At 40.7% G+C, this 25,545-nt stretch overlaps 1 protein-coding gene across 7 annotated transcripts in view; it reads right to left on the reverse strand.

Moving 5' to 3' along the window:
- The window catches only part of LOC124124414 (titin-like), a 158,951-nt gene that overhangs the window by 28,737 nt on the left and 104,669 nt on the right, over positions 1-25,545 (reverse strand). For 5 of the 7 annotated variants that reach the window (XM_048395765.1, XM_048395766.1, XM_048395764.1 and 2 more), the window contains one exon: positions 85-9,919. In XM_048395765.1, coding sequence (XP_048251722.1) covers positions 85-9,919 — 9,835 coding nt within the window. The remainder of the gene's footprint in view (positions 1-84; positions 9,920-25,545) is intronic. The other 2 variants (XM_048395768.1, XM_048395769.1) reach the window with 2 other exon arrangements.

A 25,545-nucleotide genomic window follows, 5' to 3' on the forward strand; every position in this document is an offset into this window, starting at 1 on the left:
CACCAATTTCTTGACCATCTTCAACATTGTCAAACCATCCGCCTGGAGCAAATTCAGAGCTCTCTTCTGGTTTCTTTTCATCATGTTTGTCTTCACTGACAGCCTCAATGGTTTCAGTTTCATCTTCAATGACTGGTTGGGGCACTTGGCCATCAACTGTCAGAATTTCAGCACCAATTTCTTGACCATCTTCAACATTGTCAAACCATCCACCTGGAGCAAATTCAGAGCTCTCTTCTGGTTTCTTTTCATCATGTTTGTCTTCACTGACAGCCTCGATGGTTTCAGTGTCATCTTCTGTCACTGTGTGTGGTACTTCTCCTTGTTTGTATTCAGTGACGGCCTCCAAGATTTCTGGTTCATCTTCTGTGACTTGTGGGGGTACTTCTTCTTGTCTGTATTCAGTGACAGTCTCAATGTTTTCGGGTACATCTTCAGTGACTTGATGAGACACTTCTCCTTGTTCATATTCAGTGACAGCCTTGGTGGTTTCAGATTCATCTTCTGTGACTGGTTCGGGTACTTCTCCTTGTTTGTCTTCACTGACAGCCTCGATGGTTTCAATTTCATCTTCAATGACTGGTTGGGGCACTTGGCCATCAACTGTCAGAATTTCAGCACCAATTTCTTGACCATCTTCAACATTGTCAAACCATCCACCTGGAGCAAATTCAGAGCTCTCTTCTGGTTTCTTTTCATCTTGTTTGTCTTCACTTACAGCCTCAATGGTTTCAGTTTCATCTTCAATGACTGGTTGGGGCACTTGGCCATCAACTGTCAGAATTTCAGCACCAATTTCTTGACCATCTTCAACATTGTCAAACCATCCACCTGGAGCAAATTCAGAGCTCTCTTCTGGTTTCTTTTCATCTTGTTTGTCTTCACTGACAGCCTCAATGGTTTCGGTTTCATCTTCAATGACTGGTTGGGGCACTTGGCCATCAACTGTCAGAATTTCAGCACCAATTTCTTGACCATCTTCAACATTGTCAAACCATCCACCTGGAGCAAATTCAGAGCTCTCTTCTGGTTTCTTTTCATCATGTTTGTCTTCACTGACAGCCTCGATGGTTTCAGTGTCATCTTCTTTCACTGTGTGTGGCACTTCTCCTTGTTTGTATTCAGTGACAGCCTCCAAGATTTCTGGTTCATCTTCTGTGACTTGTGGGGGTACTTCCTCTTGTCTGTATTCAGTGACAGTCTCGATGTTTTCTGGTTCATCTTCAGTGACTTGATGAGACACTTCTCCTTGTTCATATTCAGTGACAGCCTTGGTGGTTTCAGATTCATCTTCTGTGACTGGTTCGGGTACTTCTCCTTGTTTGTCTTCACTGACAGCCTCGATGGTTTCAATTTCATCTTCAATGACTGGTTGGGGCACTTGGCCATCAAATGTCAGAATTTCAGCACCAATTTCTTGACCATCTTCAACATTGTCAAACCAGCCACCTGGAGCAAATTCAGAGCTCTCTTCTGGTTTCTTTTCATCTTGTTTGTCTTCACTGACAGCCTCGATGGTTTCAATTTCATCTTCAATGACTGGTTGGGGCACTTGGCCATCAACTGTCAGAATTTCAGCACCAATTTCTTGACCATCTTCAACATTGTCAAACCATCCACCTGGAGCAAATTCAGAGCTCTCTTCTGGTTTCTTTTCATCATGTTTGTCTTCACTGACAGCCTCGATGGTTTCAGTGTCATCTTCTTTCACTGTGTGTGGCACTTCTCCTTGTTTGTATTCAGTGACAGCCTCCAAGATTTCTGGTTCATCTTCTGTGACTTGTGGGGGTACTTCTTCTTGTCTGTATTCAGTGACAGTCTCGATGTTTTCTGGTTCATCTTCAGTGACTTGTTGAGACACTTCTCCTTGTTCATATTCAGTGACAGCCTTGATGATTTCAGATTCATCTTCTGTGACTGCTTGGGGCACTTCTCCTTGTTTGTCTTCACTGACAGCATCAATGGTTTCAGTTTCATCTTCAATGACTGGTTGGGGCACTTGGCCATCAACTGTCAGAATTTCAGCACCAATTTCTTGACCATCTTCAACATTGTCAAACCATCCACCTGGAGCAAATTCAGAGCTCTCTCCCGTTTTCTTGTCATCCTGTTTGTCTTCACTGACAGCCTCGATGGTTTCAGTGACATCTTCTGTCACTGTGTGTGGCACTTCTCCTTGTTTGTGTTCAGTAACAGCCTCCAAGATTTCTGGTTCATCTTCTGTGACTTGTGGGGGTACTTCTTCTTGTCTGTATTCAGTGACAGTCTCAATGTTTTCTGGTTCATCTTCAGTGAATTGATGAGACACTTCTCCTTGTTCATATTCAGTGACAGCCTTGATGGTTTCAGATTCATCTTCTGTGACTGGTTCAGGTACTTCTCCTTGTTTGTCTTCACTGACAGCCTCGGTGGTTTCAGTTTCATCTTCAGTGACTGCTTGAGGTATTTGGCCATCAACTGTCAGAATTTCAGCACCAATTTCTTGACCATCTTCAACATTGTCAAACCATCCACCTGGAGCAAATTCGGAGCTCTCTTCTGGTTTCTTTTCATCTTGTTTGTCTTCACTGACGGCCTCAATGGTTTCAGTTTCATCTTCAATGACTGGTTGGGGCACTTGGCCATCAACTGTCAGAATTTCAGCACCAATTTCTTGACCATCTTCAACATTGTCAAACCAGCCACCTGGAGCAAATTCAGAGCTCTCTTCTGGTTTCTTTTCATCTTGTTTGTCTTCACTGACAGCCTCGATGGTTTCAATTTCATCTTCAATGACTGGTTGGGGCACTTGGCCATCAACTGTCAGAATTTCAGCACCAATTTCTTGACCATCTTCAACATTGTCAAACCATCCACCTGGAGCAAATTCAGAGCTCTCTTCTGGTTTCTTTTCATCATGTTTGTCTTCACTGACAGCCTCGATGGTTTCAGTGTCATCTTCTTTCACTGTGTGTGGCACTTCTCCTTGTTTGTATTCAGTGACAGCCTCCAAGATTTCTGGTTCATCTTCTGTGACTTGTGGGGGTACTTCTTCTTGTCTGTATTCAGTGACAGTCTCGATGTTTTCTGGTTCATCTTCAGTGACTTGTTGAGACACTTCTCCTTGTTCATATTCAGTGACAGCCTTGATGATTTCAGATTCATCTTCTGTGACTGCTTGGGGCACTTCTCCTTGTTTGTCTTCACTGACAGCATCAATGGTTTCAGTTTCATCTTCAATGACTGGTTGGGGCACTTGGCCATCAACTGTCAGAATTTCAGCACCAATTTCTTGACCATCTTCAACATTGTCAAACCATCCACCTGGAGCAAATTCAGAGCTCTCTCCCGTTTTCTTGTCATCCTGTTTGTCTTTACTGACAGCCTCGATGGTTTCAGTGACATCTTCTGTCACTGTGTGTGGCACTTCTCCTTGTTTGTGTTCAGTAACAGCCTCGAAGATTTCTGGTTCATCTTCTGTGACTTGTGGGGGTACTTCTTCTTGTCTGTATTCAGTGACAGTCTCAATGTTTTCTGGTTCATCTTCAGTGAATTGATGAGACACTTCTCCTTGTTCATATTCAGTGACAGCCTTGATGGTTTCAGATTCATCTTCTGTGACTGGTTCAGGTACTTCTCCTTGTTTGTCTTCTCTGACAGCCTCGGTGGTTTCAGTTTCATCTTCAGTGACTGCTTGAGGTATTTGGCCATCAACTGTCAGAATTTCAGCACCAATTTCTTGACCATCTTCAACATTGTCAAACCATCCACCTGGGGCAAATTCGGAGCTCTCTTCTGGTTTCTTTTCATCTTGTTTGTCTTCACTGACGGCCTCAATGGTTTCAGTTTCATCTTCAATGACTGGTTGGGGCACTTGGCCATCAACTGTCAGAATTTCAGCACCAATTTCTTGACCATCTTCAACATTGTCAAACCATCCACCTGGAGCAAATTCAGAGCTCTCTTCTGGTTTCTTTTCATCTTGTTTGTCTTCACTGACAGCCTCGAAGGTTTCAGTTTCATCTTCTGTGACTGGTTGGGGCACTTGGCCATCAACTGTCAGAATTTCAGCACCAATTTCTTGACCATCTTCAACATTGTCAAACCATCCACCTGGAGCAAATTCAGAGCTCTCTTCTGGTTTCTTTTCATCTTGTTTGTCTTCACTGACAGCCTCGAAGGTTTCAGTTTCATCTTCTGTGACTGGTTGGGGCACTTGGCCATCAACTGTCAGAATTTCAGCACCAATTTCTTGACCATCTTCAACATTGTCAAACCATCCACCTGGAGCAAATTCAGAGCTCTCTTCTGGTTTCTTTTCATCTTGTTTGTCTTCACTGACAGCCTCGAAGGTTTCAGTTTCATCTTCTGTGACTGGTTGGGGCACTTGGCCATCAACTGTCAGAATTTCAGCACCAATTTCTTGACCATCTTCAACATTGTCAAACCATCCACCTGGAGCAAATTCAGAGCTCTCTTCTGGTTTCTTTTCATCATGTTTGTCTTCACTATGAACATCAATGGTTTCAGTTTCATCTTCAATGACTGGTTGGGGCACTTGGCCATCAACTGTCAGAATTTCAGCACCAATTTCTTGACCATCTTCAACATTGTCAAACCATCCACCTGGAGCAAATTCAGAGCTCTCTTCTGGTTTCTTTTCATCTTGTTTGTCTTCACTGACAGCCTCGAAGGTTTCAGTTTCATCTTCTGTGACTGGTTGGGGCACTTGGCCATCAACTGTCAGAATTTCAGCACCAATTTCTTGACCATCTTCAACATTGTCAAACCATCCACCTGGAGCAAATTCAGAGCTCTCTTCTGGTTTCTTTTCATCATGTTTGTCTTCACTGACAGCCTCGATGGTTTCAGTGTCATCTTCTTTCACTGTGTGTGGCACTTCTCCTTGTTTGTATTCAGTGACAGCCTCCAAGATTTCTGGTTCATCTTCTGTGACTTGTTGGGGTACTTCTTCTTGTCTGTATTCAGTGACAGTCTCAATGTTTTCTGGTTCATCTTCAGTGACTTGATGAGACACCTCTCCTTGTTCGTATTCACTGACAGCCTCGATGGTTTTAGATTCATCTTCAGTGTCTAGTTGGGAAATCTGACCATGAACCATTAGACTTTCAGCATCCATTTTTTGGTAAAAAAATTGGCTTGGAGTACTATCTGATCTCTGCTCAGTAGAATGCGTAGGTCTTAGGGAGTCATCAGGATATGTAACATCTGTGCCACATCCTATATCTAGATAACCTTGGAATCCTTGCTGATCTTTTGTATGCGTGCTGTAGGCTGACTTTAAATCCTGCCTCATTTCCTGTGCAATTATGAATGGACAGACCATTTCCACAGAGGGCTCAATATATGTACTGTCACCAGAGTAGAACAGCAGAGACATTCTTCTGGCAGGTGGAGCATCATCAAACAGTTTCATACTCTGAAACATTTCAGTGGAGAGGTTGTAATCAATATGGTCCCCATTGTCAACCATAATAAAGGACTGTGCATTTTCCTTTTCTGTAATATCTTCTTGTTCTTTTCTCACTGTCTCAATCTCCTTCTGCACCTCTAGTGTGGCTAAGTGCGTCTCAACAGTGAGGTAGCGCACTAGGTACTCACTCTCCATTACGTGAAATGGTAGCTCTACAAATTCCCGGGCTCTTTGAAGACCCATAACTCCTAGTTGCTTCAGTTCAGTGTTGTACTCACAGAATGAGTATGTAGATTCTCCAGCAAATGATAGGGTATTTGTTCCTGCTTTAGCAGGTTCCATTTCACAAAGCTCTGGCTCTTCAGACAGTTTTTGTTGTTCAAGTGACATTGACACTCCTTTGTGTCTTAAGATTGTTGCACATTCAGAATATTCCAGTGATAGGGCTGCCAATTCAGAGCCACTCATCCTTTCTCTGCTCAGCTCTGAATCTTCACTTGATGTCATGTGATGTTCTGTTCTTTCAAAGTCATCAAGGTCACCTTCAGTAACAACCAAATCCTCAAACTGGTGCAATAACCCATGGAGTTCGTCTTGAGGTTCACCCATTGATGTTATTGACTCACTGATTGTATCTTTACTTGATAGCAATACAGACTCATCAGTTGTTTCTTGGGCTTGTTTTATTTCCAGTGAATCACCTCCAGCAGAAGACAGAGATGTTGACATATCTGATGCATATATTACTTGGTCTGTTCGATCCATCTCTGCAGTGGATGTGTCTTTGACTTCCCTTGCCAACACTTTATCACCACTTGTGTCAGATTCAAGAGCCTCCCCTTCTGCTTCCCTCGTGATCTCCAGCTGCTTAGCTCCATCGTGGAACATTTCAGATACCACAGCTTCTAATTCATTTGAGGTAGACAGTGTTTCATTCCTTGATGAACTGGTATTACTTGCTCCTTGAGCATATTCCCCCAAGGCAACTTGCTGAGACTCTTCTACCAAGGTAATATGTGAAACGGACAAGTCAACGTCACTATCTGCCAGTGTTTGTTCAGTTTCTTGAGTAGATTTTGCTGTCACTGTATCCAGTTCAGCATCAAATGGATAGCTTTGATCTTCTTTGACATCTTCAAAACATTCCTCTAATAAGTCCAAAGTCTCATCTGATGTAAGACCAGCCTCTGTTGTAGCTGTATCATCAGCTGAAGCCTCAAGAGAATCAGTTGTTTCACCAAACAGCTCCTCTTCTACATCAACAGACTCAGCATTCTCTGATTGCTCTTTAGAAGAGTCTGGCATGTTTTCAGTTGTCATCGGTTGTACTGGAGGGATAACAGCAGATCCTACAGCAACCTCATCTTCGGGTATAATCTGACTCGATTCTCCGTAAACAAGTTGACTCGATGTTGAATCCCATGCAGCCAGTTCAGCAGCTACATCCATATCAGTGATACCAACATCATCACTGTTGGCTCCATCTGAAGATGTTGCATAGTCTGACAGAGGAGTGGAGAGTCTGTTTGTTTCAATTTCAGCAGTTTCTGTCACTGATCTGTGCTGCTCCTCTCGTAACAGAACACTTGACGCCGTCTCAGGACTGACAACAGAATGACTTGATTGAGGTGTGGTAATGTGTTCCTCCTTGTCTGAGGGTTCTATTGTCTTGTGTTCTGTTTCCCCAGTTGGTATTGCTTCTGTGTTTGGAAGGCCATCAACAGAGGAGCCTTCAGCATCCTCAAACTGACTGGCACCTGTATCTGAGGCAACACACACTGCCGACTCCTCGCTGATAATTTCTTGAGATGGGTAAGTACCTGGCATTGAACTTACTCCTGCAACAGTCTTATCAACTGAAGACTCAACCAATGTCACAAATGCTTCATCAACCGAGGACCCTTCCATCAAGGACGTCTCACTTGCACTTTCAAACATCTGTTCAGATGATGTTGATTTTGTGTCGACATTGTCCAAAGATGAGGAGTCCAGGAAGTCATCAACAGATGTTCCCTCAGACGCTGTAACTAGAGGACTGTCAGCATCTACTTCTCTTGGACTTCCCTCACTGTCAGCTGCAGACATATCATCCACAGATGTGCCATCACTGAAGATTCCACTTCTCTCAGGCAGCATTTCACTATCAACTGAGGAACAGGACAAATCAACAGCCTCACCCAAAACATCCACAGACGTTCCATCAAGACTGTGCATGCTTCTTGACTCTTGGATATTTGCAAGATCTTCAAAGGAAGCACTCTCAGATAAATTGTCGAAATCCACAAGTCTGGATTCAACTACAGTCACAACACTAGCAGATGTGTCCTGAGACTCTGCCTCGGATTCTGCAACAATAGACTCAGTTGCAGTTTCATCATAGTCATCATCATTTAGCTCATTTTGAGACTGACTGGAAACATCTGTCTGTTTATGTGTATCGAAAGAAATAAACCCAGCAGACATATCTGTAAGGGACTGAAATCCTGTTGGAACACTGTCGGTTACGCCTGTTATCATATTTGCATTACTATCTTGATTAAAAACCTGATCTATCTGTGTTGACTCTGTTTCACTTAAGTGTGAAATAGTCCTTGAAATGTCTGTTACAGAGTCACTAAATACTTCATGGACAGTAGCACTGGCTTCAGATGTTGGTGTGGAACTAAGATCACTTTCAGTGACATTGTCAAGAGTCTCACCACAAGGTTCACAAGTTACAAAGAAAGGTTCCTGTTGAATTGCACTTGCTTTATCTTTTGCCCTATGGTAAACATCCGATATGGCTCGGGATTCGTATGGACCAGAATGTATTGTACTATCATAATCTTGTAAATCATCACATTCTTGTTTGTGTTTGAAGTCCTTGGATGCTACTTCAGTGGGTTCAGTATCACAAAGTTTCTCATTGGCAAGAAAATCATCTTCAGCGTCTTCTTCAGAATAAGGCACAACCTGATCTCGATATGCATCAAAAGAATATTTTGCAGTCTCTTCTAGAGGAGTACTATCTGGAGTTTGATACTCTGACACCACAATAATTGGCTGGCCAGGAATCCTCGAAACTTCTCCAGAGTACTGGTCGAGGTCTAGTCGGGGTAAGGTCTGTGTGTTGGAAATCAGACCTGAATCTTGATCCATAGAGGAAAGGTCATCATCTGGATATGAGTAATATAAGGACTCCTGAGATTCAGGGCCAGTCTGGCCATCCGGATCTGTCCCAGGTACAAAATTCTCATAATGTTCATCACTATCGTGACTAGTCATGTCCGTGGTCCCATCAACAGTGGAGGGTGAGTATGAAAGACTTTGGTCAGAAGATGAAGGATCCCACTGGTGAACACCTTCCTGAGAAGTGGAGATATGAGTAGGATCTTCGTGAAATGAATCATCTTTGGTTATGTCATGAATGGACTGAGAAGCATCTGAAGGGATGACAGTACTGTGGCTGGAGTCTCCAATCACTCCTGGAGAAATGCCTGGAGCCATACCTTCAGATTCTTTGGGTTTATGTTGGAAGGACTCCTCAGTGGCTTCACTCAATCCGCTATCAAGCTTCATAACACTTTCACTGTCTGTGATAGGAGGGATTTCACTTGATGTCATTTCAGAGTAAAAGATGGAACTATGACTGGTGTCCGTGGACATGTTCAGTATGTCCAACATGGAATCATCAATCGTTCTGTCCAAGCCACTATCAGGATCGGTAGCGAAACTTGAATCGGACATTAATTTGGGCACATTTGAATCGTCGAAAGTCATGACTTGGGTGTCTGAAACCTCGATGTCCTCTAGGTTTTCGCACATACTGTCCGACATGATCTCACCACACGACAGTGTGCCCGAAGACTGAGAACTTGTCATGTCCGATATGCTCATCCCCATGTCCTGGTCTGTCGTGTCCACATCCGACACGGACATGTTCAATCCGGTGTCGTCACTTGCTGAGACTTCAAAGTCCCCAACACTTGTCGGGTCATTCAAATCACTTTCACTGTACGGCTCGTCTTTCATCTTCAGATCAGAATCACTGTCAATGATTTTCAAAAGTTCTGTGGATTCAGTTTTGGCACTTTCTCGGTTATCGAGAATTTCAAACTGAAAGTCATTTTTGTTATTGTCTCTCACATAATCATTATCACTTGTCATCACCTCCGTAGAATCTTCTCGGAAACATAACTTTTCACTCTCTTGCACTTCATCTCTCGTCGAAACTTGTTTGGAAATTGTCGTTTGTTCTCTTTCAGCCCCATCCAGAGTTGTCTCCTGTGCCGGAGAATCTGATTGGTTGAGGCTGCTTCTCTCTGCGAACCATTGGTCATAGTATTCATTTTCTCTATGTACAGCATCTTGCCAAGGGGCATCCTCGTCATTGTAAGCCCACGCCCAGGGGAATTCTGAGGTCCAATTTTCGTCGACTGGAGGAACAATGACCTTCTCGCCAACCTCGCTTTCTGCCGAGGCTCCGCGGAAGAAAACATCACTGTTCGCATCACCCTCACTTTTCTTCTGCAAAAGAGAATGGTGATTGTAAGTATGACATATATCCTGGAATAATACATTTCATACCTCAAGGTTCAGTAGCTCACCAAGTTGAATAATTCTTTGTCAAGGAGAAATATCAATTGAATTCTTGCTGATATGTGTGATGTCATCAACAAGTCATCCTGGCCAGATTTTGCTCACTTTCATAGGTAATTATAACACAAATCCAAATTTAGGCTCTATCAATCGGATAACAGATCACAGTGAGTGAGTGAATTAAAATCGCTTTGAACAGAGTTCCATTTTTATCATAATATTCATTGGTGAGTGAGTGAGTTGGGTTTAACGTTGCTTTTAACAGTATTCCAGTCATATCACAGCGTGTCAGCTTAATGTGGGAGGAAAGCCCGAAGTGATGCAGGTCTCAGACGTTTACCACTTCGGTGAAACCCACGAGCACGGGTATGGTGCTGACAAACCTAGAAACATTATTAGGGTGAACCGGGATTCGAACCCACAATCATAGGTATCTGACATGCCCAAGGGATGGAACTCTGCACAGCAAATTGCGGCGCCTTAGACGACTGGGCCACCCGTTCCCCTCACGATATTCAGATCTTCATAATCCAGATGGTACCTCATAGACACTGGGAGGTACGGGTGACCCTGTTGTCTGAGGCACCACAATTCACAGTGCAGAGTTACCTCCCTTTGGCGTGTCAGACACCTATGATCAATGGTTCGTATCCAAGATTCACCCTATTTATGTTTCTACCTGTTTCAGCACCATACCCATGCCCACTGGATTCCTCGATATTTAGTTTTAAATGTCTACAAAACACATCGACATCATGGAGACCTAATTTGGGGTCATCCTCGAAAGTATGAATGTTCAAAATTCATTCGGGGGCGGTCGGGTAGCCTAGTGGTTAAAGCGTTCGCTCGTCACGCCGAAGACCCGGGTTCGATTCCCGACATGGGTACAATGTGTTAAGCCCATTTCTGGTCTCCCCCGCCGTGATATTGCTGGAATATTGCTAAAAGCGGCGTAAAATCATACTCACTCACTCAAAATTCATTCAAGCAGTAGTTTATTTATTAGTTACCTAGATACAGATTACCATAATAAAGCTTATACACATGGAACCATTAAGTCTCTAAATAAAATTTAAAAAATGTGATTTTACTGCAATCAATTTACTGATTCACAATACCGTATTCGACATAATAAGCGCCCTGCTCTAATAAGCGCCCACGGCGATATTTGCTAATGTATTGGCTAGTGAACAATCCCAGCTAGCGCCCTTTCCAATTGATCAATGTACACAAGACTTATTTATTCGTGTATAATATGCACTCGTTTGTTATATGCACCCTTAATTATGGGCAATTAAATTCTCGAAAACATATCTATCGTGTATAATACGCGCAGATTCTTCTTTTATATCATTTCAGGCTGTCAGCATAAACCACAAAATTTACAATCTTTCAACCTCGTTTTTAATCTCAGCAAAATTATATTCTCATAAGAGGCCCCTATTTTTAATTTTGAGAGCGCCCTGGGCTCTTATTACATCGAATACGGTATTCCCAATCCCAATATTCCCAATATGTTTCTTGTTTCTGAATTTTTTCGTCAAGAGTCAATATCTTGACATGAACGTATTAACAAACATAAAGACAAAGGATTTTTATTTTCAATCCCAAAATCATTTTTATTTAAAGTTTTACTTCTGCAAAAGTGAGGGTAGAATAGAGCCTACACAAAAAAATTATTACAAAATGCAAAGGTTTCTACAATATTCATTGGCCATAAAGCAGTCATATGTCATTCAACAGAAACGCATACTGACTCGGGGGACACCAGAAATGCTTCATATATTGTACCCATGTGGGGAATCAAACCTGTCATTCGGAGTGACGAGTCAACGCTTCAACCACTAGCAGAGCTCCAGATAAGCTGCGTATCTGCGTGAAATACGCATCAGAATTGCAGAAATACACAGTAAAATATAATCCAAGCGTATTAAATACGCAACGAACATTACAGATACGCTACAAAAATAAAACTTGTGCGTATCATCAAAATATTCTGAAGTTACCCTGCGTATTCGATTAGCAAATCAGCAACTTATTTTGAAATTATAAACGGGCATTCCGTCAACCTTGCCAAACTCCACGATGACGGTTACATCATGATCATTTGCCATCACACTTTCTTGTGGAAGTATCGTGGTATTTTGGAGTCCTATAAAGCTCTCGAACCCACAAGACACCAGTTTGCAGGGACTAGATGAATAGTGTTTTTAAATATTTAACTTAAATACCCACGTGTGTAAAAACTAGTGGGTAACAGAATTTTGAATACGCAGATAGAATTACTGATACCCAATAATTTTAAAATGCATGGGTAAAATACCCACAACACCAAAAGCTTATCTGGAGCTCTGCACTAGGCTACCCCCCCGACCCCAATTCCGCTTCAAGATGCCGTGAGATAATGCTGTGATCATTGAACTCCTCTAGTCTATGACCAGTTGAGCCAAGCACAGGTCTATGATGATGATGATGATGAGCATACAATGAATACTGGTGCATGCTTGTGATATGATGATGATGATGATGATGATGATGATGAGCATACAATGAATACTGGTGCATGCTTGTGATATGATGATGATGATGATGATGATGATATGTAAAGCTGGGAAAACTGCCATGTAAATGAGTGTGGATAAATTCAAACTCAATGCACCACAGCAAATAATTACAAAAAAATCATTGACAAAATGAAACAAAATATTACAAAATTCAAATACTTTTGAGGTTGATCGCACAAGGATTTTATGGTGGTCTGATACTTCACAACTTTCAAGCTAGAGTTATGCCCCTTTGACCATATTGCGACACAACAGTGACGGTCTAATATTGACCCATAGCTTTCTGACATGTTGCCGATAACTGAAGGTTTCTTGTCCTGCAGTTGTTTGAGTGAGGGAGGGAGCAAGCGCCACTTTGGTGAGTCATAGGAACACATATAATTCTGCTTGAGTCTGTACCAGACAAACCAGTGTTTGTAGACAAACATTTCGACTCTGAAATTTAAATAATTCAAGAAATGTTTTGTTAAATTGTTAAACATAACAGAAATGAACCCAGAGAATATTTTTTTCAGACTGACAATAGCCAGACTTGACAAAGTATTGTAGGCTTGTTCAGGAATTTTTGTATCTAATGTTCCAGAGTCTGTGTGAGCGACTACAGTGTTTGATCACCTGAGAGTTAGTAAGCTAGATCAAACACTGACAACCTGACCACCATGCTGGCCAGTTAGTGTCACACTGGGATTGTTAATTGATATTTACACTGACCAAGTTCGTTATCTCCTGTTCGTTCACCTGAAGGTTCTGACTGCAAATCAGCCATTATCTGACTGACTGACTGAGTTGAGTTTAACGCCGCTTTTAACATTATTCCAGTTACCGTATTCGACGTAATAAGCGCCAAGCTCTAATAAGCGCCCACGGCGATATTTGCTAATATATTGGCAAGTGAACAATGCCAATTAGCACCCCTTCCAATTGATCAAAGTACACAAGACTTATTTATTCGCGTATAACACGCACTCGTGTGTTATATGTACCCTTAATTATAGGCAATTAAATTCTGAAAAAATATATCTGTCGTATATAAACAGTTCAGGCTGTCAGCATAAACCACGAAATTTATCATTCAACTCTGTTTTTTTTCACCAAAATAATATTCTAATAAGAGCCCCCTATTCCTAATTTTGAGAACGCCCTGGGCGCTTATTACGTCGAACACGGTATATCACGGCGTGTCAGCTTAATGTGGGAGGAAAGCCCGAAGTGATGCAGGTCTCAGACGTTTACCACTTGGTGAAACCCACGAGCACGGGTATGGTGCTGACAAACCTAGAAACATAATCGTGGTGAACCGGGATTCGAACCCACAATCATAGGTTTTTGGCGTGCCCAAGGGATGCAACTCTGCACAGCGAATCACAGCGCCTTAGACGACTGGGCCACCCGTGCCCCCTCATCCATTATCAGTGAGAGGGTAATGTTTCCTGAACAGGGGATGCACATTATTCTCGAGCGAGCACTGTACACCAGAAAACACGTCAATGCATCCTTGACGTTACTTTTTGGTTTGGTTTGGTTTGTTGTTTAACGCCGCACTCAGCAATATTCCAGCTATATGACGGCGGTTTGTAAATAATCAAGTCTGGACCAGACAATCCAGTGATTGATGTCATGAGCATCGATCCACGCAATTGGGATAGATGACATGCATCAACCAAGTCAGCAAGCCTGACCACCTGATCCCGTTAGTCGCCTCTTACGACAAGCATAGTCAATTGTGTGGATTGATACGCAAGACATCAATCACTGGATTGTCTGGTCCAGACTCGATTATTTACAGACCGCCGTCATATAGCTGGAATATTGCTGAGTGCGACGTAAAACAACAAACCAACCAACCAACTACATAATTAAACATGGGGTAAAATGAGTGAGTAAAATCTCAAACAAAAAACAGTTCATCTACCTTGGACCAGAAAGAACCCATGGCCGACCACACACCATAACCAACACGACGAAAACGTTCCCATCAACTAAACCCCTCGTACAGCATCCCCTATTATATATATCACTAATCCACATCCGCATCCCTTGCTTACAAAGGGCGGAGTCAGTTTCACCAAGTCGACAGATTGAAAAAATGCCGGCTTCATCAGTACTGAGTGGGGGAGTACAATTTGCTGACCTGCAAAACAATCCACGACACAAAGGCTCGTGAAGTGACTATTTGCTTCCGCCAGTGTTAGCGTACAAACGGACACACGTAACAATACAAGCGTCCCTCGTTTAGAACGGTGATCAAGCGAAGGATTACAGATGACTGGACAAACAAGAATGTAGGTCTTACCTATCTAAACACTAGCCATTACTTTTGAAGTAGGGATTAAAAATATACTTCCTATATTTAGACCTAGGATCATTTTCATTTGATGTTTGAGTCGACATGTTTCTGATGTTCAGCTATCAGTGTGTTCGTGTGTGAGCCCACGTCAGTTCAGGAGGGACCGATTGATGTGACCCAATAACTACAGTATCTCAGTGTTTGATATGCTGTTAATTAGAGTCCATCCTCTTACTGGGTGTAGAAAACAAAACGACTAGTAATTTTGAATATTGGAAATGATGGCTGGCCTTGTGTTTTGTTTTGTACTGGCCTTGTTTCATAACTCTGTTATATTTGTTTGTTTTGTACTGGCCTTGTTTCATAACTCTATTATATTTTTTGTTTTGTACTGGCCTTGTTTCATAACTCTATTATATTTTTTGTTTTGTACTGGCCTTGTTTCATAACTCTGTTATATTTTTTGTTTTGTACTGGCCTTGTTTCAAAACTCTGTTATATTTTTTATTTTGTACTGGCCTTGTTTCATAACTCTATTATATTTTTTGTTTTGTACTGGCCTTGTTTCATAACTCTATTATATTTTTTGTTTTGTACTGGCCTTGTTTCATAACTCTGTTATGATGTTTTGTTTTGTACTGGCCTTGTTTCATAACTCTATTATATTTTTTGTTTTGTACTGGCCTTGTTTCATAACTCTATTATATTTTTTGTTTTGTACTGGCCTTGTTTCATAACTCTGTTATGATGTTTTGTTTTGTACTGGCCTTGTTTCATAACTCTATTATATTTTTTGTTTTGTACTGGCCTTGTTTCATAACTCTGTTATGATGTTTTGTTTTGAACTGGCCTTGTTTCATAACTCTATTATATTTTTTGTTTTGTACTGGCCTTGTTTCATAACTCTATTATGATTTTTTGCTTTGAACATGCAGGCCTTGTTTCATAACTCTATTATATGTTTTTGTTTTGTACTGGCCTTGTTTCAAAACCTATTTTTAACTTTTTAGATAGGAATGACCTCAAAATATATATATATATTTTTTTTCTTTTATTATACAATTTTCTCAACATTTCATTTTATAATAAAATCTGAAACACAATGCTCATATTATTCATGTCAATGTAGTATTTCTCCAGATGACAATTTTAGTAAATTAAAAATGAAGAATAAAACACAAAATTATGTCAGTTATGGATACGATAATTGTTCTCAAACTTCAGCTTGATTGTATATTTCAAACATTCAAACATACTTTGGAATGAACAGTAAGCATTAGGGCTGGCTATCAATACTGATCATAGAGATCGATAATCGTTACCTAAATATCCATCAATTATCGATGAATTTTGGAGAAGTATCTTTGAGCAAGTATGCAAAAAAAGTCCGAAAGAAATCAACACACTTCATGCCACTGGTGAGTGGTGACACATTTATGCATGGATTACTTTGCGGACATCTGAGTTATGACAAAAATAGTTGTTTTCCATCTTTGGCAATTGACATGATTGATAATAACAGTCTGTTTGGTAAATTAAAACTTCATTTCATCACAATTGTTCACGTAAGATATTATTGACGGCACAATTTTCATCATCACCACCACTATCATCATCATCATCATCATCATCATCATCATCATCACCGCCACCACCATCATCATCATCATCATCACCACCACCACCACCACCATCATCATCATCATCACCACCACCACCATCATCATCATCATCATCATCATCATCATGATGACCACCATCACCACCACCACCATCATCATCATCATCATCATCATCATCACTGCCACCACCATCATCATCATCATCATCACCATCATCATCATCATCATCATCACCACCACCACCACCATCATCATCATCATCATCATCATGACCACCATCACCACCACCATCATCATCATCATCATCATCATCATCATCATCACTGCCACCACCATCATCATCATCATCATCATCATCATCATCATCATCATCATCATCACCACCACCACCACCATCATCATCATCATCATCATCATCATCATCATGACCACCATCACCACCATCACCACCATCATCATCATCATCATCACAATAATACACACAGATACACATTATTATGAAATAATTCTAAAGCGTCTAACTTATTTCTCATATTGTAAGTTCACCAGCCACACACACGTATATTCAACTATATCAGCACTATTCAAACACAGCTCTATCCAGCTGGTAGCTGGAGCAACAAAGGTAATTTTCAACACAGGGACGTATTTGTTATCATATACCCCCAGAGACGTCCCCTGGCCGCAGTGAGCCCGACACTGAGGCACTGGAAGGAGCCTACGCCTTTAATCAACACATCCCTCCCTTAACCAGTGTTCAGCGGCACACTTACACATTGTGACATATGCAACACACTGAAACCCGATCTGTAGGTCTGGTTACCACACAGCCTTGGGCGCACCTGTTATTACAGATAAAGAAGATCCTACTTGAATAGTTTAATGCTTATTCCATCAATAATTTGAAGAAATAAATGACAACTCTTAACATTGAAATTGTTTAGTTTGGTATTTTATATTGATTTGTATTTTAAGTGGCTTTTTTCTGTTTTGGGTGGTTGCAATAATTCTTGGAAAAAAATCAAGAATAATGTAACCCACAATGACTATGAAATAATTGTCACATCAGGAATTTGCTATTCACATAAAAGGTCAGTAGACAATTATCTACCACAGCCTGGAAGTTAGAAGTGTGTTTGCCAGCATGTAATCTGTGTATGGTTTTGGTTTGGTTTGTTGTTTAACGCCGCGCTCAGCAATATTCCAGCTACATGACGGCGGTCTGTAAGTAATCGAGTCTGGACCAGACAATCCAGTGATTTATCATGGGATAACATTTATACTAAGTTATCTTATAATAATTAGATCTACATCAAGTGCTTTTATGAGTTATCATGATGTAATATTTATACATCATTTCATATAATTGTAGTTTTAGCAAGTAATAATTATCATTAGGTAAAATGCATATATAAAATATCAGTAGTTTCAGTTAAAGCTTTTTAGATGGTTGCTAGCCTAAGGTAATGGGAGCGCGTCTTCTAGACATACTATTCAATAAGACAAGAGTTACGTCTACATAGTTTAATTGATTTAAAGCTTTTAGATAAATGCTAGCCTAAGGTATCAAGATCCCATCTCCCAGACAAAGGATATTTATTTAAGTATATCTGTCATCACCCACCGGGGTATATTAGAATAACATTATTTCAATTAAGACTCATTAAGGATTAGCCCCCATACAAGCTCGTCTATAGTGCATTAAGGATTAGCCCCCATACAAGCTCGTCTATAGGGCATTAAGGATTAGCCCCCACACAAGCTCATCTATAGTGACACCCTAATCTCTTTCAAAGCATCCAGTAAATATGTCAACAAGATTAGTGCCAGTCCAACAGGATAAACAGGATTTAGTATTCCCCTCTGTCTAGCCATCCATTTAGCTTAGGACACAACCAATCGTGTATCAACCAATCACATTCCTTTCTATTGTTTAAATTTTTGTTAAATACATACTGTAGGCAGGTTTTAGGCAGAGAAGGGGTTTGACTCTCTTACCAAGCAGACCTCTCTCCCACAGCCCAGAGTGTGTACCGACTCTCTGTGGCACCCTCAGTTATTATCTAAGTATATTGTAAATTGTTAATTGTTCTTGTAAATAAAATTGTGATTAGTCTCCTGTGACTCTGGCTCTTTGCTGACTAATTCCCCAAGAAAACCAGCACGTCATTTGGAAGGTATTGTTCACCCAGAACAGTTCCATGATAATTTGGCGGAGAATCATCGTTTTCGGAACCACAGAGTCCAGGAACTAACTACGACCAGCTACAAGAAACCCATTGCAGGACATGCCCAACCGTGATCATCTGATGGAATAACAAGCAAGCTGCATCTACCTCTGACCTCAACACTGGATTAAAGACAACCAACTCCTCCAAAGACACCAACAAAGGAAGAAAAAGTCTTCAAATATTGTAAGTAATACATTGTTGAATACTTGTCATCCTTTAATTTAGTACGGTACATACTAATAGGTGTCATGGCAAATATGGAGTCTGGAATGGAAAGTAACTTTGAAAGTGAAATTCCAACAGTGTCTTTAGTTACGCCCCTTGCCAACAGTGTAATTCAGGCAAAATTTGGCACAAAAACAACAAATTGTTTAGTAGATACAGGGGCATCCATTTCTTGTATTTCGTCTGCTTTTCTTAGCACAGCTTTTGAAAACCTTACTCTTGGAAACTCACCCTTTCCACAGGTTAAAGGTGTTGGCGGCGAATTGCATAAAGTGTTAGGTTCAGTTGTGTTAGATTTTGTCATTGAGGATCAGGAATTTTCTCAAAGATTCCACATTCTGCCTACACTTCCAGAGGCAGTGATACTAGGTGAAAACTTCCTTGATGACAATGATGCAGTCTTAGATTATAGCTGTCATTCCTTGATACTTAACAACAGCACCTCAGACAGGCAATATATCAATTTCATAGCCAATTCAGTACAAGAGATTAGTGGATTAGCAAAAACAATAGATCAGATTTACATCCCCCCTCAGAGTGAAATTCATTTCAAGGTTAGACTATCAGAGACCAAAGAGGACTCCCTCATCCTCATTGAACCCATTGCTTCCCTCACTGCTCATTCTGAAGTAGCAGGTGGTAGAACTCTTTCCAAAGTGAAAAGCAAAACTGCTACATTTAGGCTTATGAATCCCTCCCAAGAAGAAAAGGTTCTTGACAAGGGTACAGTTGTAGGCAAATTTAGTTACATTGAACAGGGCTCTGTTTATGAAATCGACTCTGACCAACCATTCATCAGTACCGTTCACACCACTGAGAAGAGAGCCAATGACACCAGGGATTATGTTAAAATTGCACAAGAATTAGGATTTGATTTGACCAATACACAACTGACTCCAGACCAACGACACAGACTACTTAGATTTTTGGGACAAAATAGAAACATGTTTTCAACGAGTCTTGCAGATTTAGGTAAGACTGACATGCACCAACATATCATTGACACTGGCAACCACCAACCCGTTAAGAGTAGACCATATCGTCAATCTCCTCATCTCCAAAAAGTCACTGAAGAACTTATAGATGATTTTCTAAAGTATGATTTGATCGAGGAATCTACTTCTATGTATTCAGCTCCAATTATCCTAGTCAAAAAACGTGATGGCTCATATAGATTTGTTTGTGACTACAGAAAGTTGAATTCTGTCACTTTACCAATGTCTTGGCCTCTTCCTGTTTTTGATGATGTTATTGATAACATCGCCAATGCACATGCTAAGATCTTCTCAACTTTAGACCTTGCTAATGGCTTCTTCCAAGTGCCATTACATGAAGATTCAAAGCATAAAACTGCTTTCGTCACCCATCAAGGCCTTTATCAATTCAAACGATTGCCCCAAGGTTTGACTAATTCTCCACTTTGTTTTCAACAGCTCATGAGCAAAGTGCTACGAAAATTGCTTTTTAAGGTTGCGCTAATATACATTGATGATTTGATAATTTACAGCAAAAACTTTGAAGAGCATCTCCAACATTTGGAGCAAGTATTTTACTATCTGAAACAGGCAAAATTAACACTAAAGCCATCCAAATGCAATTTTGCAACGGACAAAGTTTCTTTTCTGGGTCATGTTTTATCATGTGGAGGTGTTCAAGTTGATGACAAAAAGATTGAAGCAATTAGAACCTTTCCAGTGCCCAAGTCACAAAAGCAGATTCGCTCCTTCTTAGGTCTCACGAACTTCTACAGGAAGTATGTGAAAAATTACGCTCACATAGCGCTTCCACTGAATGCCTTGCTAAAGAAGCATTCGGAGGCAGAACTAGGAAAGAAACCAAAGTTCCAATGGTCACTTGAGTGTGATCAGGCATTCAACACACTCAAACATGCTATGAGTAATACACCTGTTCTGGCGTATCCAAATTTTGACAAAGAATTTCTTCTTGCAACTGATGCCAGTGATATGAGCATAGGTTTTGTTTTGAGTCAAAAAGACGAGAAAAATAATGAACATCCAATAGCTTTTGGTGGTAGAGCTCTTCATGGCAGCGAAAAGAACTGGAGCATTACAGAAAAGGAAGGCTTAGCTCTAGTTGAAGCCATTAGATCCTTTCGTCCATACCTTGCAAATTCCAAATTCACAGTCTACACTGATCATATAGCATTGAAGTGGCTGAAATCCATCAAGGATGCCACAGGTAGGTTAGGACGATGGTCTTTGGAACTTTCTACCTACACTTTTGACATTGTTCACCGCAGCGGCAAAGCCAATGGGAATGCTGATGCTCTGTCACGTAGGGAATATGAGGAAAATATTAACTGTAATGATCAGACAGAAGAAGATGCTGAGAAAACAGTCTTCTCAGTAACTTCAACTCAGCAAAGCAAATCAACTAGCAATACAATCTTGCCAAACACCCATTCATCCACACAGGTCACACAGACAACTCAGACTGAGGATATTTGCACACCTATTGTCAATCACTTAGAATCAGACACACAGACAACACATTGGTCAGCCACCTTTGAATATGAAGAGGATTATCAGTCAGTACCAGTTAATGTTGTCGCAGCATTACATGCTTCAAATGCTGATGTTACCCAAGACACATTGGTTGAAGTAAGTATAAAAGGACATCCAAATTTACGTCACCTACAAAGGATTTGTCCAGATTTCATCCAAATCTTTGACTACAAAGAGGATGAAGTCCTTCCACAAAATGAAAAGGATCGTCAAAAGATTCTTATTGAAGCCAATACTTTTGAAATTGATGAAGGCATCCTATACCGATTTGTTCCACAAAGACAGAAAGGCCACGCAGACAAGTTCATTAAACAGCTGGCAGTCCCAAGAACCCTCAGAAATCAAGTCCTGCAATCCTATCATGACTCAGAGTTTGGCGGTTGCCACCATGGGAAAGAAAGGATGCACAACACCATGAGACCTAAGTACTACTGGCCCAAAATGTACAGCGATATTGCTACTTATGTCCAGACATGTGAGGTATGTCAACAGACCAAGAGGCACTACCATGGCAAGAAGGCACCACTTCGTCCACTACCTGTAGAAGAGGTCTTCACCCGATGGCACATTGACATTCTCGGTCCCCTGCCAACAACACCAGATAAGTACAAGTACATTTTGGTCATCACAGATGCATCATCTAGATGGTGTGAAGCCTTTCCACTTCGGACCCAAGAAGCCAAAGAGGTAGCAGATGTTTTCGTCAGAGAAATAATTTGTCGTTATGGCGCTCCAAGGACCTTAATTTCAGACAGAGGTCAGAATTTCATGTCCAAACTTATCAAAGCAATTTGTGAACTTTTGGCAATTAAATTTACCCATACCAGCCCATACCATCCTCAAACAAACAGCTGTGTAGAAAGGCTCAACTCTTACATCAATCAATCACTAAGAGCCTATTGTAACAAGTCTCAAAATGATTGGCCCCGTTTTATTCCTGGCATCATGATGGCCTATCGGATGGCTCCAAATTCATCAACTCAAAAATCCCCATATGTTATGCTTTTCGGCCGGGAAATGAGAGCTCCACAAGATGTAGCATTAATTCCAAAAGAAAATTTAGGCCACAATAACAAAAGTTATCTTTCCAATTTGCTTGAGGAGCTTGAAATCACTAGAACAATCGCAGCTGAAAACACTGCTCGGGCTAAGGAGGTGTATTCAGAACAATATAATAGAAAGGCTAAAGAACCAGAATTCGCCCCAGGTCAAAGAGTTTGGCTTTACTGTCAAAAAGTTGAAAAAGGCCTTTCCAACAAATTAACCAAAAAGTGGTATGGTAGCTATTATATCATCCATACAGGTCCAAATTATACCTACAAACTGCGCCGATGTTCTGACGACAAAATACACAAACCACTGGTCCATGCCAACCGTCTGAAGCCATATTTTGATCCTGCTGATCGTCCACAGTATCCTCCAGAACCATACCTCAATAACCCCAGTGACATAGATTCAGGAGTCATGGATGACAACGAGGAACCAGTCAATGATACTCATCTTGACAGCAACAATTCCCCACCAACAAGTTCAACTTACCAGGCTACTGATCAATCACCTCCACAACAGAAAGGTAAGAAGGTCAATTCCAAAACAAAGGCAGGTACTTCCAGCAACAAGAGTCCAAAGCAAAAGACCCCAACAAAGAAGAAAATCCCTGCTTCAAGTACAACAGAAAAACCTACCAGTCCCACGGCAACAATGAAGGAAAATCATGCCACACCAGGTCCTAGTGCTCCAACCAAGGTAAATGAAAAGGTAAACAAAGGGGAAAGAGGAGTGAATAGTAAGCATCACCAGCCCAAATCCAGAAAACAACCTGACGACAGCCAGGTACAACCTCCAAGTCCAACATCAGGTAATCAAACCAAGGATATCCCTCAGGTCTTCAATCCAGAGGGCATCCACTCAATTGTTAGTTCCAAGAGAGCAAATGGCAAAATCTACTACAGAGTAAAATGGAAGGATCCAGAAAGAGGAAACACATGGGAGTATGGCAGCAGCATTCCAGACTCCATTCGGAGAGAATTTCACCTCAAAAGAAGTATGTCAGGAAAACGACGAAAACGTCCACTGAAGAATCATAAGTTTTTCGACCAAAAGGAATCAGCACAAGACAATAAATCAATCAACGTTCTGTCAGGGAATACAATGTCCGGAAATGTCAAGCAAGACAACACCAAACCATGCATAGAATTAGATGTCAAACCATATCCGTTTTTTCCAAAACACCTACGAAAAGTAGATCATAAAATGGAAAGAGTTATGGGCATTGAAATTATTCAAGGAGACTGCTATGTCAAGGTCTCATATAAAGAATATCCTGGTCAATTCACATGCTATTTCGAAAGTGTTCCTCCCCACCTCATACAGCGCTACCTTGATGATAGCTGGAACGATCTCCATGAGTGGCTGGGTCTAGAAGATAATCCTCGATATGATCCAGAGGAACCACCAATTTATAAATCCAAAAGGGTTATTTTTCAAGATATAGACCATGAAAACATCAACACCTTTTCCTACCGTATTTCACTCACAGACAGTATTCATCCATACCAGGATCAACGCACCATACATACCGAACAATGCCAATTGCACATATTCTTGATAAAAATACAAAATCTCCTGAATAAACGGTGCAAATCACGAAACAGCTATTAGCTGTATCTTGTTATGTTTTCTTGTGTCCAGTCTTTTCACTATGGGTCGCCAGTTGAGAACAAATGGCATCAGCCTGATTATCTGAGTTATTTGTATCACAACAAATTTTGAGCATTGACCTGATCAACCAATCTCAAAAGCGAAGTGAAATGACACGAAACCCAAACCGTACCGAAGCGAACCAAACCATACTGGGAAGCGAACCCAAACCGTACTGAAGCGAACCAATCCATACTGGGAATCGAACCCAAACCGTACCGAAGCGAACCAAACCATACTGGGAAGCGAACCCAAACCGTACTGAAGCGAACCAAACCATACTGGGAATCGAACCCAAACCGTACCGAAGCGAACCAAACCATACTGGGAATTGAACCCAAACCGTACCGAAGCAAACCAAACCATACTGGGAATCGAACCCAAACCGTACCGAAGCGAACCAAACCATACTGGGAATCGAACCCAAACCGTACCGAAGCAAAATAAACCAAACCCTATCGCATTGAACCGAAGGAAAATCAAAGCGAAACAAACCAAATTCAAATAAAGTAAACTTAACAACCGAAATGAACCAAAACAAAGAAAAGGCAAACCAAATAGTTACAAAAACTAACAATGATATACACCTTTTGTATACCGTATTAATGTAACAAATCAATGCACTTGTTATATGCACATGCACATATAATGTGTCTAATGATTGTATCCAAAAGTAGAAGGATATTACTATTTTTTTTTCTCATGATAAACTTTTGTAATTTGCCGCCAATACATTCTTCCTGGTCATGACACCGTTTAGTAATAATTATGTACTGATCTTTTACATCATAATTATCATATTTGTTTTATTTTCTAGTTATTACAGACAAACTAAGGAAGTATTTATATATGACATATTATTTGAACATGCTAACTCTCTTTTCTTTGTTTCCATGTAAAACCTCCATGGACACAGCCTACTACCTTACAACCCCAATCCAGGATGTGGAACTCAAGGCCTCCTACATCACCCATAAAGCCACCAGTACAGAGTGCCAAGACAAGCCAGCTCCACATCCAGAACCCCTGATGACAGCATTTTTATATTATGTTTCATTATATCAAAGAGACTCTATAATAATTATTATTCACTACTACCAGTTTAACTTTATACATTGTCCATCTAAGCCTTAATTATTTTTATTTTTACACGTTTGGGGTCCAAACTTTTTCAGACGGAGGGGAAGTTATCATGGGATAACATTTATACTAAGTTATCTTATAATAATTAGATCTACATCAAGTGCTTTTATGAGTTATCATGATGTAATATTTATACATCATTTCATATAATTGTAGTTTTAGCAAGTAATAATTATCATTAGGTAAAATGCATATATAAAATATCAGTAGTTTCAGTTAAAGCTTTTTAGATGGTTGCTAGCCTAAGGTAATGGGAG

Source organism: Haliotis rufescens, unplaced genomic scaffold, assembly GCF_023055435.1.
Source record: "Haliotis rufescens isolate VD_foot unplaced genomic scaffold, xgHalRufe1.0.p SCAF_14, whole genome shotgun sequence".
Classification (NCBI taxonomy): Eukaryota; Metazoa; Mollusca; class Gastropoda; order Lepetellida; family Haliotidae; genus Haliotis; species Haliotis rufescens.